Source organism: Parasteatoda tepidariorum, chromosome 8 (assembly GCF_043381705.1).
Source record: "Parasteatoda tepidariorum isolate YZ-2023 chromosome 8, CAS_Ptep_4.0, whole genome shotgun sequence".
Classification (NCBI taxonomy): Eukaryota; Metazoa; Arthropoda; class Arachnida; order Araneae; family Theridiidae; genus Parasteatoda; species Parasteatoda tepidariorum.
In genome coordinates this window covers 88,189,886-88,208,217 of record NC_092211.1, presented here as the reverse complement: position 1 = coordinate 88,208,217, position 18,332 = coordinate 88,189,886, and the positions used below count along the sequence as shown (strand labels likewise).

The 18,332-nt window shown below is 29.8% G+C and overlaps 1 protein-coding gene across 1 annotated transcript in view; it reads right to left on the bottom strand.

Annotated features, from left to right (window-relative positions):
- LOC107438423 (uncharacterized) overlaps positions 1 to 18,332 on the bottom strand; it is a 175,304-nt gene that overhangs the window by 53,927 nt on the left and 103,045 nt on the right. Inside the window, exons 3-4 of the mRNA XM_016050716.3 lie at positions 3,892 to 4,221; positions 1,665 to 1,790 (exon numbers count right to left, since the gene is read on the bottom strand). Of these exons, the coding sequence (XP_015906202.2) occupies positions 1,665 to 1,790; positions 3,892 to 4,216 (451 nt within the window). The 5' untranslated portion in view covers positions 4,217 to 4,221. The remainder of the gene's footprint in view (positions 1 to 1,664; positions 1,791 to 3,891; positions 4,222 to 18,332) is intronic.

Genomic DNA, 18,332 nt, shown 5'->3' with positions numbered 1-18,332 from the left:
AAACAATAACATAGTCCAATTTTTAAAAAAAATATTTTGCGGAGTATTTCGGTCTTTTAATGTAGATCTTTTACACATTAATTTGAATCAACATTAAGATCTAAACAACGTAATATCCCAAGTAAAAATTCTTGATGGTCCCATCATGAAGCAGCAATCCATGATAATTCGTGATGGTCCATGGTGGTTCCAACTATACATTTCCATGATAGTTTAATGGTTATTCTTGTTGGTTCTCAGAAATATACCATTAAAGCAATTTGGTATTTTTATGATAGCCCATCATAAATCAATCCGAATTCCTATATTGGGATACCAATCGTACATGATCGTTCCGATATTTCATTTCTAGTATACTATGGAAATTCGTGATGGCCCATAATGATTCCAACTATACATTTCCGTGATGGTTTATTGAAAATTTTGTTGGTTCAGCTGGAATATACCATCAAAACTATTTTTTTAATGTTGGACCATCATAATCAGAAGCAGACCGAATTCCCACAATTAACTGCTTTAACCTAATACGATTAAACAACCAGAATTTTACCGCGCCATCTAAGCTCACCTAATGAAACCACCTAGTTCCATATAGCTGCGTAGATAGCCGAGAGGGCTAATTAACCATTTTCACGACCGACAGAACAGGGGTTCGAGTCCCTGCGTTGACGCCACACTATTTCCCCATTCCCTTCAACACAGGAAGAGTTTCCAATGTCCTGAGCTCCTCAACTTGTGTCCTGCATTTTCCAACACTCTTCACCTAACGAAAAGCTTAGCTCCTACCCCTCTCCAGTTAATCTGACTTTCCATGATTTTGAAACCATGCTACTTGAAATGGTTAAAATTTTGTATTCATTGTTTTATAACCATACTAGTTGTAAACGGTTTAAAAACCGTAAAGCTAAAACATTTTCTTTACTGTAAAATTTACGGTTAATCGGATGAACAGTTACTAGTTACTAGTTATTTTACCATCATTTTAGAGTGAAAATTCTAACCGAGTAAATGATTTTAAAATGAAGTCTTTTATTCGAATATATGTTCGCTATTGTATTTATTTACTAAATCGATGAAATTGTTGTTTCTCCAAAAGATGGTTAATCATTTAGGGTTTCATTGCCGAAATTGGAAACCACTGGGTTGGACTATCGGTCTGGAGGGGCCAAGCAACAACTCACAGAACACATTCAACATACGTAGTGCTCATAAAATCTGTGGAATTGAAAATCCTGTGATGGATAGCTGAGCGGTACCATGGGATCAAAAATCTGGAAAAATTCCAGGAAGGAATCAAAAAAATTTCCTTCCCTTTCAGATCAATGTCTAAATTGTGAAAGTGGCCTCACAAATGAGCGGTGCTGTCATCTATCCAGGGGGACCCTTCAGATGGAGTTCGTCTTAGTGAGTGAAAATGCTATCGCAAGATCAAAAGTTATTTATTATGTGCGCTTTTTTTGCGCACACTCAGTGGAGAAAAAAGGCGTACATCAATACATTTCTGTATAAATTCTGTATTTTATACATTTTACAAACATACATTTTTGGATAAAAATACATATTTTTGTATAAATTTTGTGTATATTCCATTGTCTTAATATATCCTTATTTTAGGAAAATTTCCATACATAGAAATATTATTGAAAATTCTGTTCATCTCTTACCAATGATAGTTGAATTTTCACTTTGTTCATTGCACTCATCCTGACCGGATTTCATAACTGGAAACAAATCGGTCATATACTTTATTGCCAATTCCTTGTGACCACACGAATCATAAGCTTGAATACCTGCGTAACAACATTAATAACTTCAAAGTATTTATCATGGGTGTGATAAACTATGGAAAAAATGTTCAATGCAACATAAAAAGGTCATAATAGAACAGTTTAGTTAACAGTTTTAATAAAAGAATTTAGTTACTTTTCATTCAAACAGTTCATTATAAGGTAAAACATTATGTTCAAAATAAATATTACACTGAAAACACACATAATATATAAAAGCACGGACATTAAAATGAAAGGGTAATTAAAAAGTTTACACCATAATTACAATTGTTGCTGCAAGTTTAAAAGTATTCTAAAAGTAAAAAATTCATTTGTATTACATAAAATTTGCATTATTTTACTGCACTAGTAGTGTAAAAGTGATGCACAGTGAGTAGAACAGAAAGTAAATATCGTACAACCCCCCCAAAAAAATAATGACATTATTAAAATCACTATTATATATTGGGATATTTATCAATAATATGATTATATGGATTACTTTTAAAATGACATTAGTACGTTGCCGTGCAATTGAAAACACAATGTAAGTGCTTCACGATTCATACGATTGCTTAACAACTTTTCTCTTTCTGTTGCTAATGCTATGAACGCTAAAATAAGAATTTCAAAAAACTGATAAAATAAAACTTATTTTGGAAAACTTTTTTTGCAATATGTAGCTTACGGTGCAACGCAAACTAACGCAAACTAACGATGCAAAATACATAAAATTCTCAATTTAGAATTTTTTTTTTGTCGCTTACGTTGATTTTTCAGTTGCACGACAGTACACATCTCTCATAAAAATTAAACTTTAAACAAAACTAACAAATGCACAATATACTGAAAACTATAAAAATAATTAAAAATTAAGTTTTTAGTGTCAAATATACCAAAACTTTATTTTCATCCTAAATTGAAAAAAAATTTTTTTTTCATAAGTATTCTTGATTTACTTCAAGGCTTATTTTGAAATTCATAGCGTTTCTTATAAGATACAAGCTGAATACCCGTTCTTCGTACGAGGTGAAAAAAAAGTAAATAATCGATAAATTGGTATTGATCAACACTGCGAAATCATGCATAAAATTGAAAGACCCAATTAATAAAGACAAAATAATTATTTTTTTTTATCTATTATTGTTTTCTTGGTGGCTCGTTATTAGATTAAGAGAAACACATTTTTGGAAGTTGATCCCATGCAACTCTCGTTCAGAATCATTTGGCACGAGTCTTAATTTCTCTAATATCTCTAGAATCATTTTTTTCCGAACTAGTGTGCTAGTACTACGATTACTTTTTAACCCTGCTAAAAATTATCTTTGCTGAATTATCACCAACTTCAAAACTTTTATTTTTTGTTATTCTTTTATATTTCCTTTCGATTTTATAACATTGCCTTGTTTATCAAGATAAAACAAAAAGAAATAAAATTAATAAATAAAATTATTTATAAATGTAACTCACCAAAAAATCACTTTGAATAAGTAAGTATTTTTTTAAGCCTCAATCACAATTTTTCCTATGAATTGGCCATTTGTGAATTATCTAAATGTAATTTTTATTTTTGATTCTTGTGGACATCAAATTATTTACTTTTTTAGAAACTACTTTTTAATATGAAAATAAACGCGTGATTTCATAGATCTTTCAAAATCCTAATTCGCAGGCAAAATCATCAATGTGGATCTTGATTGGGGCAAATCTACCATAAAACCAAAGAGAAAAAAAGTTGTAAATACGGATCTAATGGTAATAATTCTTGATTAAGCAAAGTTATCCTATTATAAAACTTTTATAAAATTCTAAATAAAACTTTTTCGATAGGAAGCAGCGTGTAAACTGGTTGTTGGAAGGAGTTATAAACTAGAAAGTTAGGTGCGTGTTTTTAAACGTATTAACACCACATTCGCTACGGGTCGGCTCAAATTTGTATAAGATACATGCGTAAGTGAGAGCATTCATGCATATATTTACGTACGAACTCATAGATATTAAGATTTATTTTTATAGATGTTAAAATGTGCATCCAAATTTCACTTTCAAATTATTTTGCTTGCTTGATTTTTATAGGAAGCAATCGCACATTTTGATTTTTAAAAGAAAGTAAAACACTTACCAAACTTTATTCCAGGAATAAATGCGTCTGCAACTGGAAGGCCAGCAACATCCCCAGACTTCTGATTGAGAGCTCCAATAGCCCACCTGAGAGCCTCGAAGTATTCGACACCATCAGCAGATGATTGACCGCATCCGAATATTCCTTCACCCGGGTGATGTAGTTTGAGGACAGCACCTATGGTAACATCTGCTTCGGGTTCGATACCGGCATAATATGATTGTTCTGATGATGGACACGTCTCAGACATGAAGTCTTGTGATTGGACAATTCCTTCCATGAGAAGGAGGAACAAAATAATAGATATCATTTTACACCTCATCATGGTGCCTGCAGGAAAAAAAAAACCTTTAATTAATAAAATTAGTAGAAATATGGAGAAGCCTGCAATATAATTGAAGTTTTATTAGAGATTGACGTCAATAAAATATTTGATTCTATCGCAAAAAAAGGCTGTTCAAATATTAAGAATGCTCTTAGTCATATTAGAAACCCCTCCCTTGTTTACGTAAAAATGTCACAACTAACCGACTGACAGGTTTGCTAATACCACAATTAAATGATAGATTAGAAGGTAAATTATGATGATTTTTCCCAACTTAATTTTTTTTAATTCATTCGCTATTTTAAGAATCATTCCTAATAAAGATCCCCCCCCCCCAAATTAGGCCTAGTTTCTTACTTCGATTTTTACTGTAGAAATTTAACTAAAGAATTTTAGGATTAACTTTAAGTAAACGAAGTAATTTTGCCTAAAATAAATCGTAAGCTAGAAATTAATTTTATAAAAAAAGTTACTATTTAAAATTTTAAAAATCCCTTAAAGATATTTTTCGAACATTTTTTTCACAAAAATTCGACTTTTATTTCAAATTTGAACTTCTTTTAAATATAATGTTTTCCAAATTTTAATATAATTATATAAATTAACACTTATTTTGCGTTTAAAAAAATAATAATAAGAAATTAGAGTCCTACATTGTTGACATGGGAAGGGACCATTACCCATACCTCTTCCCCCTCTCACTGATATAGCGATTACCTTATTCGCCGATTCACTTATAAGCCGATTCTTCAATTCACCAATACTCTAACTTGCCAATTCAGAAATTTGCTAAGTACATAATACACTCATTTACTTACTAGCTGATTCCCCGATTCATATGCACACTCTCATATTCAACAATAAGTCAATTCAATTATTCACGAATTCACTGATTCAATAATACACTGACTCCCTGATTTATGAATACTCAAATTCAATGATTTGACTAAATGGTAAATTATGATGATTATATTTGGTTTTTTTACATCTTTTTCTTTATTCATTCGTTATTTCGAGAATCATTCATAATAAAGTTCGCCACAGAGAAATGCGTCAAACTGCAAATATATATACTCTTAAAATTTTAAGTAAACAACATTATTAAAGAAATAATTACTTTTCATAAGATACCCTTCATTTCGATTTTTAAATTCATCATAGATATATACAGGGGCAAAAACAGAACACCCTGACTAACTTTTAATCTATTGTTTAGATTTCCACGTATTTAAAATCAATTTTAATGCTTAGAGGACTTAACCTAATATATGCTAAGTATTCCGTAAACGACATTTTAAAGGTATAAAATCAAACTCAAAAACGTATTTTTTTCTCCATATGAGCATGTCTTTCCCCCCCCCCTAATGAAGTTGAATTCCTGATCCAAAATATACAGTGGGGGAGGGGGTGGTAGCAGCAATCAGGGAAAATGTTTCGGCAGTCAAAAGTTTGGATCCATCAGTGTTAATTTCACTTTTGCAAATTTCGCAATATCTGGAGAACTATGCAAATGAATTGAACAATTTACAAGCAATTTTAAAATACATTTTTCTAAAGATAATTCCACGTTAAAAATAATTTTTAAAATTTATTTATTTTTTATTTAATAGTTGTGTAAAATATTTTTAACTGTAAGGAACATGAGTTAAGCATTATTTTAAAGAAAGTAATTTTAAATAACAAAATGCAAAATATGAACGTAATCAGTCAAATAATTTCTGAGTAATAAAATTTTTATAAATAATCGTATATTTAAAATTTGATTTCTCGAAAACGATCCGAAGTACATTGTTAATGTTGTGCATCGAAAATAACGGTATAGTTGTTTGTAATACTAGGTCTAAATAAGAGCCACTGACCGGTATACATTTGCCCGGTATGCCCTACACAGATATTTCTTGAGGTACAGTGCCACTACCCGGTATATATTTGTCCGGTATGCCCTTCATAAATGTTTTTTAAGGCCAAGTGCCACTGCCCAGGAGGCATTTAACCGGTACTCCATTTACTGATTGTTTCTCCAAATCCATCCCCAGCAGATATTAAAATATCGAATAAATATAATAATATCAACGAATAAATTAATATCAAATCGGATATAACAAATATTTTGGATATTCACCCATGCGAATTGTTGTCATTCATCATTGAAAGTCGACATTCTCTTGATTTTGATTATTCACGGTAACATAATCACACTGTAGAAATTTTTGAAAAATGCGTTTTAAGCGCTCCTTTTTTAGGCATTTTGTGAGACAGAATGAAATAGAAATATCCATAATTTTCACTGTATCCCATAGTATACCCACTTCAATACATCTAGACACCCATTTTATAAATATTACTGCAACCACACGAAAATTAAGAGAATGGTTGCGGATTTTAGTGGTCAAACTATATATTTAATTAAGGTATGAATTTCTGGGTAAAACAGCATTTTTGCTTTATCAATTAGATGAAAGTATTTTAAATAAAAGTAAATTTGTTTTTATAAATTCCATGGCATAAAGGTTAAATACATTTCTAATGGAACCTAATCTTTCAACCGTTAAGTATTATTTCTAATATTTGAGAGTTCACTTTAGGTTAGTATCGGATATTTAATCGTATCTAATCCTTGCAGTCATCGATAATGCTCTCACTGCAGGAAGTTTCAAAAAGCTAAATCTTCTTTAAATAAGTTCAGTGGAGACAAGAAATGTGAGTTTACATCGATGAACGTACGGCGAGATTATAAACGGTTCCACCATTGCAAAATGACATTTACGGACGCAGTAAACTTTTGACGGAGTAATCCGATTAAAATAACTGAACGGTATGGAATGGGAATTAGGCCAGGGATTAAAGAATGTCCTTCAACGAGGTGGATACATTTATGCAGGACGTGTTATTAAACAGAAATGAACTATTAAGGTTGCTCCATACGAAATAAACTTTTAATGAGAAAAATGTTTATTTAAAATCAAGTAACTCTCGGTATGTGTCGTAGAATTAGAGGAATGTCGGACAAAACTGGGTCCCAAAAGTTCAAACGTTTTTTTTCCTAAAAAACTCCACCTGTAAAATTGTTTAAATTAATATTTTGATGACAAAAAAAAAACCTTTAACTCCAAAAATAAAATTTTCTTATTTAAAAAAATTACTTTTTGGTATATATATATATATTTTTTTTTTGGAATTACAACTAAAACTGTTAAGTTAAACACTTGCTATGCATTGTTGTCCACTTATAGAGATCAATGGTCATTTTTTGTGTGGTCAGTAGTCGGTATAGCTGTACTGACTAGAATACCGCAGAAAACTGTACCTGAAGAGCACAGAAACTATACTTTTCTTTTGTGTGGTCAGTAGACAGCCAGTGGTCGCTGTTTTGTTGTTAAATTGTATGAATCATTACAGATGGATGAGTCATTATTTTCTATAATTCCTTGCATCATTAATTTATGAAAAGAATTATGTATGTATGTATAGTATCCTTTAAAAACAAATTTTATAACCGTTGCAGAACAGCCAACCGAATTTTCAGTTTACGGCTATCAAGGTTCAACTACGTAGTCTTTTATCAGTTTTTTAAATCCAATCCAGAAGACATTTGATCTTGACTCAAGTATTAGGAAAAATTTGTCTTCGCAGATGACTTTATGGCGGAACTATCCCACATTTGCGTTACATGGGTAGGAAAACCACGAAGTCTGACGGGAAGGGGACTCTAACTCATGATCCATCTACCACTGAGGATATTTTACGTCAGCACTGTGGTCGGTGCGAGCCGGGTGTGGAATTCGAATACACCGGCCTTCGCTAGGATTGGAAGGCGAGCACTTTATTTAAAAACAAATTAAACAATTCACTAATAAAGCAACTCAACAAGTAGCAGTACTATCAAAAGGTAACATTACAATAGTCTAAAACAACGAATTATTCACCCGTGAATAATTCCTTCAAGATAGAGCGATAATATTAAATATCCGTTAATGACATCTTTACATAATTGCATATTATTTGTTTATTTAGTAAAATGACTCGCAATTATGATTATTTCATTACATGTTTATATTACTTGGAGGCATCGCTCTCCAATCACCGTAAATGCTTATCTGTCACCACTGTTTTTTTCTCCTTTTAAGCGTCAATAATTTCTGCAAAAATACAGAACACTTTGTTTTCAAAATAGACAATTATTGCAGCTTCGTGTAAGAATCTTTTAATTACATCGATTTGAAAATTAATCGTCGGTATTGAAAATTCAAAATATTAACAAATTATAATGAAAATGAAAACATTAAAATTGTGTCTCCTTTATCAAATTATATTGAAAATTAAAATGGTGATTAAAATGGCGTCCCCTATAGGTGGAAAATGATAATGATATGAAATCATATGGAAAATCAAAATATTATCAAATTAATTAAGTGAAGGACATCATTTTAATTAACATTTTGATTTTTTTAAATAAAGAGTTTTCAAAATAATTGTGAATGTGATGAAAAGGTTATGCGGATAATCTTTGCTTTTGTGTCAATGAACTGACTCAAACAGGAAAGGTAAGTCGCATTACCTTCGTGTGCATAACTTCTAATTTTATAGTTTTAAGACCGGAAGCAATTTCAGAACTTCTCGTAGAGAGTTTTGTTATTGCAAGTTTAAAAAATGTTATCTTAAACCTGGAAAGATAAATTTGTTTTTTTTTACTCGTGGTCTAATGTGTATTATATATATTTTTTTTGGTATCACTGAAGGAGAAAATGACTGTAAATTGTTAAAAAAAATATTCATGCATTATTTGGCATCATTGACAGAGAAAACAGTTGTTAATAATTTAAAAAAATATTTTTAGATTATTTAGCGTCATTGAAGGCGAAAACCGCTGTAAATTGTTATAATATGTTTTTACATGATTATTTAATTTATATATTTTAGTATTATTGAAGGAGATAACCACCCTAAATTGTTTCAAAATATTTATATATCAGCATTATTTGGTCTGGTATTTTTAGTATCATTGAAGAAAACGGCTGTAAATTCCTTTTTTTAAAAATATTTTAGCATTATTTGGTCTTGAATTTTTAGTATCATTGAAGAAAACAGCTGTAAATTCCTTTTATAAATATTTTATCATTATTTGGTCTTGCATTTTGAGTATCATTGAACTATGAACTCAAAAAAGAGCGGGTTGCCCAGCTGAATAAATGGGGAAAAAAATGCATATCCACTGAAATCTCTGGTAACTCAAATTTTGCTACTCTTTCGTTGCCCTTTAGAATTGCGGGATATGCAGCGAGAGGGTTAGAATTTTTTTTACCACCAATTAATCGATTTTAAAATCGGAGAATTCAAGAATATCGTAAAATTCAGCCAAATTTCAACAAACAACTATAACAGTTTTTTTTTTTATTTAAATAGCATATATGTAAATGGAGTTTTTTAAATCAAATTATTTCCACGAATTTTTCTATCGAACATATGCGTCATCATTAAAATTATGCAAATGTTGCGGAAAGTTTATTTCTGATTGTAGATGTTAGTTAAATACAATTCAGTGTTAAAGTACTTATTGTAACAAATTATTATTTTTTTTATTTATTCGAGCTTTATACTTTTGAGTTTGAATTACTAAGAGTCCACAGCAAAATGCCACAATGAATTGACTAAAATGGGTGAAAACAGTTTGTCGGTAAGCGTTTTATTCTGAAAACAGTTTAAAATGCGTGTTTAAGTAAATGGAGATGGCATTTGATTCCGTTTTTCAAACTAGTCTGATGAGTATTGTTCTTTTTATAGGATAAAATAAAAATTCTATATAAATTCGTCATATGATATCATGTATTTGCATAAATCAATAAGTACATTTTGTTAATTAAGTCTTTTTTTGAAAAGACTTAAAAAGTTAAATTTTGTTTTTATTAGGTTTGACTGGGGTCCTATAAATTTATAATAATGGTAATAAATTTACGTTGTTAGTTTAAAGTTTTAAAATTCGATTGATCGCTCAAAGTTCTGAATAAGAAGACACAACCTGAAAAGTTAGATATGTGATATACCTTGCCACTCAGACACCGAAGTCTGAGACCATTCACCATTATGATAATATGTTTAGTGTTTAAATAAATAAGGAAAAGTAAGTCCGTCATTATAATTATAGTTGTTAAATTTGGATTGAAAACTGAAAAGGCACATTTTTTTACTACGTCCCTTTTTGTAAACACGCATTTCAAGATGGGTCCGTTTTCTTAAACTTTCATTTTGAGCTGTATCCATTATGAAACACTCACCGACATTATGATCATTATTCGTTGTTTATTAACATAAAACAGCTTAATATAAATATTTTTTTTCGATGACGTAATTGTTTGAATATAAAAATCCTAACTAAAAAATAAATGCCGAGACAATACTTCGATTAAAATGTCACAATTCTGTAACACTTTTCGTAGAATAGCTATAGAATAATTTCCGATCTTATCTCTTTATACATAATTTCTAGGACATGCAGACAACGAGGTTGGAGCTCGATCAATTAGTTCAACAAAGGATCTTCCAATTGTTAAAAACTATTGTCATTGTTTCTAGCTGTTAACACAGCAGGCTCTTTTGTTAAAGCCTTCTATAGATAACACTGATTAAGGGTTGGATGGAGATTTTTTTTAACATTAAGTAACGTTATCTAATTTATTAATCAAAGTTATTGTTTGTAAGGTGCAGCGCGTGGGAAATATGATTGTAGTAAAGTGTCATTTTATTAAATTGAAAGATCAGACCTTTGATACAGCTGCTGCTTCTATTCTTTGAAAGACAATTTATAACTAAAGTTCTAATTTAACGCCATTCTTTCCCAGATTGTGGCATCGTTAAGAGGAAGCCGTGTCAAGGGAGAAACTTTTCGTCGCAAATTCTCTTTCACCTTCGAAACTAATTAAAATTTTTAAAGTATAGTAAAAGTGAGTTCAGACACACCTGGACTAAGTCATGAAGTTTCAAATACTGAAAATAAATTTTTAAAATAGGAACATGAAAATAAATTAAGAGAAGAAAATTTCGGATTACGAAATGGAGATGTTCTCTTCTACTGCTTGCGTTTCGAATTTTTTTTTTCAACAATTGAAACTTTATGACTTATTCCAGGATTGCCTGAACTCACTTCTTCTCTGTTTTAAATTTTAAATTAGTAATTTCAGGATTGTCTAAACTCCCTATTTCTCTCTTTTAAATTAATAATTCTAGCATTGTCTGAACTCACTTTTTCTCTCTTTTAAATTTCAAATTAATAACTCCAGGATTGCCTGAACTCACTTTTTCTCTCTTTTAAATTAGTAATCAAATGTCGATAATCAATTGACAATAATCACTGAGAAACCACGATGTCACTAACTGGAAATGGTTCTAGGCGATTGCATGAAAGGAAATCTTAGGAAAACTAATTTGAAAGAAATTCTTGGCTAAAGTGATAGCATAAAAAAAAAATCCTTGGCGAAAATAATTGTATGAAATTTTTTTTTTGGCGAAAATGATAGCGTGGAAGGAAAAAAAACATTTAACTTTTTCGACCGAAATTATTTAACACTTTGCTTCTCACACCGACCACAATGCTGACGTAAAAATCTACAGTGGTAGTTGGATCATGGGTTAGAGTCCCATCATTGTCAGACTGGCTCACTGTGGGTGGTTTTTCTCTCCATGTAACGCAAATGTGGGTTAGTTCCATCTAAAAACTCCTCAAAGAAGACAGTTTGTCTCATTACTTGATCTAGGATTTTCCTTGTCTTCTGAATTCGGTTCAAAATTCATCAGATAACGAAGTTGAATATTGGTAGTCGTAAACTAAAAATTGGGTCTGCTGTTCAACGACGGTTATAAAATAAAGCAAAAATAATATTTTGTTTTTATTTAATTTTAAAAGACAACGCCTTAATAATTTTTTATTAAATTATCAACACATTTTTATTTAAAATGAGCATGGTATATTCCTTACCGCGCTTGATTTAATGAATTAATGAGAAGTATGATAAAGAATGAGATATAAGACAATTAAATTACAAAATAAATTTATAACGAAGCATAAAATTTCACATATGCCTAATTATATTTTTCCTTTCTCTAAAGTTCTATTCAAGTTTTACAAGAAAGAAAGAATGCAAATTTGAGTTATAATCGCCATTTTATATCGAACAATGGTTTAAAAAAAAACAATATCTTTATGAAGGAAAAAGAAAGCCTTTAACTATTCCAAATAAACCAAACAGGAACAATAATCCTTATCACTGAAAAATGACTTCTTTTACTGAATGGCGCTCATTAGCACAAAATTCTCAGAGACAGTAAACAATGCTAAACGTTTCTCCTTTTAAATTTTAACTGCAACCCTAGTCGATCAACAATACTGTAAAGGAAAAAAAACTTAATTCATAGCCGAATTATTTTGTTCCAGTCTTTGCTTGGAATTGAATCGAAAGAATAACCTTTTATCTCCAATAATAACAACAGGCGGTACCAAAAAATAAACTGTCGTTGTATTTTTTCGGTATTATGTAAAGATACATTAAAATTTGCAGCAAGTAACAGAAAGAAAATTTTAAGCAGTCTTTTGTTTCTTATAGTGAATTGATTTGAAAATTTGTATCAGGGATTGTGAAATATTATTGTTTTCGATTAAAATAAGTTTTTTCGCCTTAGTAAGTGCACCTTCATTTGGAAGCTATGCAATTTTCATTAACGTGCAGAAAAACAATTGCTCGGACTTTAAAAGGAACAAATAGCCTATTTAAAGAAAAGATATATAAACTTTTTTAAAAATCTCCAATTTGACAAGAATTTTTCATCTTGATTTAAATTACTAATATCAATGAATAATTTTTAATTTCGGCATATTTTTTATAAATTAAAACTATGCATGGAGTAGAGCACAAACTTTTTTTATTTCAACTAAATTGTGGCTTTTCTCTAGATCGTCTTCGTAACTCGTATAAGAGGGCTCTGTCGGAAATTGGACAAAACTTATCCTAACAGTCATGAATAACTGTAACAAACGCATAGCAGTTATGCAACGGCACATTATTCCCTAAAAAACGCGATTTAAATATTGTAGAGTAACAAGTAGATATCAAGTAGATTTTTATGTATGACTATTCAATACTAAAAGCTATAAGGTCATTCATTAAAATGAGAAAAAGCTGAAATTATTTAAGTTATTTTTATTTCGTTTTTTGTTTACAACTTTTGGTTTCCGCTATTTATTTAATAGTTGTATTAGGTTTGTTGTTGGGTTAGGAAGAACCCTGACTATTTCTTCTAGAACACAGAAAGAAATTGGAAAAAAATAGGTAGAAAATAGACTAAATGGACGGATTGGAAAAACTGAAAAATGATCGATACAATTGTTCTAGTAATATATATTATAAATTAAAGTGAAATTTATACTCATTAAATATAATAAATTAACAAAAAATTGAGTTCTCACACTTCCTTTTTTTAATAAAATAACGATTTTCACGTTAATTATTTCAGTTTTATACATCATTTTAAAATTTTGATATCATATAATTTAAGAGTCAGTTCGACTATCCATACTTTATAGCATTTGATTATAGACATTATTATGCTATTTTGTAATAATGTAAAGATTTAATATGTGATTTCTTAATTTATTTATTTTAATGTAATTTAGTTATGATATTTTTTAAATACATATAGTCATAAAATTTGGTTTTGCAATATTGCCGAGCAAAAAATATTTAAAAAAACTGTAGTTGTTTTAATCTCTTAAATAATTCATTAAATTTAACTTTTTCAAGTATTAAATCTATCCAATATTAAAATAGATTATCTAAAAGTATCTGTCAAACAAATACTAGATTAAAATCATAAACTGAAAATTGCTTGAATATTTGATTCATTTGTTTATTATTTTTTGAGAAAGAGTTTCTTCCCTTTTTTCCTATTTGCATCTGTATTTCTTTCGCTTTTTTTTTTTTTACAGCGAAGAGTTAACTGATTGATACAATTGACATTTTGATTGTTTCCCTATATCTTCTTAAAGTATTATTAATGTTAAGTAATTTCTGAAGTTTTAATGTTCTCTTATTCCTGTTATTCATCTAGTTTTGTGACAATGTCTACTCAGCATAATTTTGACTCTTTACATTTGACTCTAAGCACTGTAAAAAATATAACAATTTAGTTTATGGTTATTTTACTATATTCAACCAAAGCAACAATAAAAAGATAGTATTCAAACTGTTGACAGAGAGAAAAATTGTTTATTGTCAGTTTTCACCGAATACAGTTTAATAACCAGAATTTTATCTGAAACAACCACAGCATGTTCATCGAAAGCTGGATGCTAAGCCGATAAGGATTACGAATTCATGTGTTTATTTTCCATCATCGGATGCGTAACACAACAACGGATGTATAATAATATTATAGTGATTAATTTGTGATGAATACTTTATAAAGCCTCTTAAAGTTCCTTGCAGATGTACTTTAGCCAAGAGGGCTAATCTGTCAATTTATTGATCGCTGATCGGCGCTCGAATCCCAGCGTGGACACTGAAATACTTCCTTCATTGCTTCAACACATTCAAGAGTTTCCAGTGTCTTGTACTCCTCAATTGGTGACCTTGGAATAGTGTTACGTGAAATTTTCCTTCGCGGATAGAGGGCAGCAGCAGAGTGGCTTAACATAAAAAAATCTAGCATTTATTATCTCTCACGATAGACCGCGCCTATAATAAAACCATATTCCACGGTTAACTCGACAAAACTCAACCACAACCTTACTTCCATTTTCAATACCTTACAAAAAGTCCAACATTGCTTATCTCCACTGTCTGGCTAAATTTCATTTTTACGCTTTTCAAGTAAAGCTGTGAAGGGTCACTAAACTAAACAGTTTGGTATTCATAGATTTTAACCATACCAGTAGTAAATGGTTTCAAACCCGTAAGGGTAGAAAAATGTTCCTAACCGTAAACTTTAAGGTTAATTGGAAGCATAGACTGCTGTCGGTTATTTTACCATAATTTTAGAATGAAATTCTAACTGCGTAACTTTGATTCGTTTGCTTTGTAAAAGTTAACAAACAATCGTAGAATGAAAGTAAATTCAAGTGGTTTCTAGACTCTGAGTCGCACTCAAATGAAAACATGCATTAAGTTGGCACGTTTCCCAATACAACTGCAGAAGATTTAATTTGAATAGGAAAAGTACGTAAGAAAAGGTTATTCGAAAGTTTTTATAAAAGAAAACAGTTTCTTTATTGAAAAAATTCAAGTCAAGAAAATATGCATGAATACAGTGGAAAAAAAAGATACAAAGACCATTAACGATTTTTTTCCTTTATATTTGACATTGATGATTAATGTGTTTCTTTTAAATCAAGAATTTATAGTTTATAAGTAATTTTTTCTCATAACCTCTATTTAGCACACATGTTTCCGAAGTTAATATAATGAGTTATTAATTTATGACTTCTTCATTAATTTTCGCAACTTGATATAAATGAGATAAAGCATCAAATTGCGATCATTTTCCAAAGGCAACAACAATAAATCAGGAAAGCACTCACCCACATTCTAGAGATAATTACGAACATCGCTCAGGGATATAAAGTAATAATTGTTTCACGGTTTTCTATTAAATGCGATAATTGGGAGAAAATAAACTTTTTCTCATCTTTCCAATTTGATAAAAGTATAGAATATTGACTAAATAAATATTTTGTTTTATTATCGGATTGGAATAAAAATAATCTTAAAATAAAATATAATGTCATTAAAGTTTTTCAAAAATCGATTGTTTTTTCCCCCCAAAAAATTGAAAATCGTAGTTTGTATTGATAAATTTTATATGAAATAACGTAATATTTAAAACACAAATTCAATTTAAGAATAAATTAAAATTTGAACGAATACCCGATAGCGATGAATAAGAATTTTATAAATTTTCTTGCCACAGTCTTCAAGAACATCAGTATTGCATTGTGTTATCAAAGATTTTTTTGACATTTTTGTTAAAGTTCGACAAAATTCCGAAAGTGAATTCTTTTGACTTGAAAAACTCTCTGTTTATGAGGACTTCTTTTGGGAGGATATTTGAAGAAAAAAAAATTTGGGCGATATTTATACTAGCAAATAAAAAAATTAATTCATAAGCAAACACTCGCAAAATGAAAAATATTTTCCAAAATTCATAAAAATGATTTAAGTCTAAAACATGCAAAAAATGACAAAAAATAAGAATTCCTAAATGGAGAGACGTGATGAGTTCGGGGAGAAAGAGCTCTCCTTCCAATGAGGTGAACCGAATTCGAATCCCAGCGATGGCTGATCGTTACGAATTCCGCATCCGGCTTGCACCGACCACAGTGCTGACGTGAAATATCTTCAACTTTTGACTGATCAAGGGTTAGAGACCCCTTGCTTTCAGAAAAACCGTGGGAGGTTTTCGTGATTTTCCTCTCCATATAACGCAAATGCGGGTTAGTTCCATTAAAAATTCCTCCACGAAGGCAAATATTTTCCACTACTTGATCCAGGAGTTCCCTTGTCTTCTGTATTGGGTTCAAAACTATAAGGCTACGGGGTTGAATAACCTTGGATTTGGTGATCGGAATCACGTTGAATAACTTTTTAATGAATTGATATTTTCAAGTAATAAGATTCATTTGGTTTGAATATTCATGAGCTTCATTTAGTTTGGTTAGATATGATAATTAATTATTGCATACGATAATTCATTTATGACACAAAAATATACTTTATTTAATAAAACAAACATTTGTGAAACAAACAAACGGATTTTCGTTACGTTTTGATAGATTCACTTATTTTTAAACTTTTTTTTCACTGATAAATATTTCATAATATTTTTAAAAATAATGTGGGATGTTTTTCATAAGACAAATATTATTAAGCATGTAAGAAAAAGGGATGAAAATTACAAATGCTTTATTTAGAATAAAAGTATAAAATGTGACTGACTTTACGTAAAAATATAGAAGTAAAACACTATATTTTATTTCTAAATTCTCCTTTTTCTATAAGCAATAATGAGATTGTTTTTTAAAATATATTATGTTGAAAGTACTCAGGAAATAAAACATATAGAAAGGAGCTAGTAGAAAAAAAGCTCTAGTGACTGATTTTACAAATACGAATTATATTAAAATCTTAAAAAACTTTTTTCATTAGCTAATATTACAAAATTGTTAAAAACTAAATTTTTTGATTTTATATCTAAAATAGTTAATAAAAAATTAAGAAATTTTTAAGTAGAGAGATGTTTTAATTGTTTTTTTTTTAAATGCTGTTCCTTGTATGACGGAATTGCTCTGATTAATTCCTCAAACCATAAGGATTGGGTCTTTTTATGTGAGATTCCGATCATTAGGCGAGAGAAATTGTTCAAAAAGTCTGCTTTTTTTGAGAACTGCATTTAAAAAAAAATTATTATCAAGTTTCTTTAAGTTTTCCACACTTAATTGAAAAAGGAAACGCAAATAATTGAATAACTTGAAGTAATATAATAATAAGCCATATTTTCAACTTTTTCAGGAGAGGTTTCTGGTTGAAAACATTCTGGCACGATTATCCGGTAGAAAATTCTATTTGTGCGTTATGCTTTTGGAAGTTTTTTAACTACCTATGTGGAAAAAATACTAAGAAACTCTTTTATGCAAAATTTTACCGTTGATAAAATTGTAGCTTATCGTTTGTATCACCCCAAGTACACAAGCCCTTCCATTATTTCAGTTTCTAAAAATTATTTTTAAATTTCATTCCACTATATTTTCCATTATATATTCTATTTTTAACCAATTTAAGTCACAGATAATTTTTTTAAATTATTTTCCATAGGAAAAAAACCAATTCAGAAAATCTACTCAGGAATTTCCAACTTCAAATGGAATTTCCCTTCTTCGAAATTGAGCCGAATAAAATATATCATTGTTTCTAAAGTAACATCTTCAATAGTAAATGGGTCATCCAAGCACGAAGAATTCTGATTTTCGAATTCGAACACTAGCGCGCACGCCTTTTGTGAATCAATCTTCTTTTCGCTATTTCTCATGGGATAAATCGAGCTAAAACAATAAGATATGGTGTTGCCATTCTTCTAA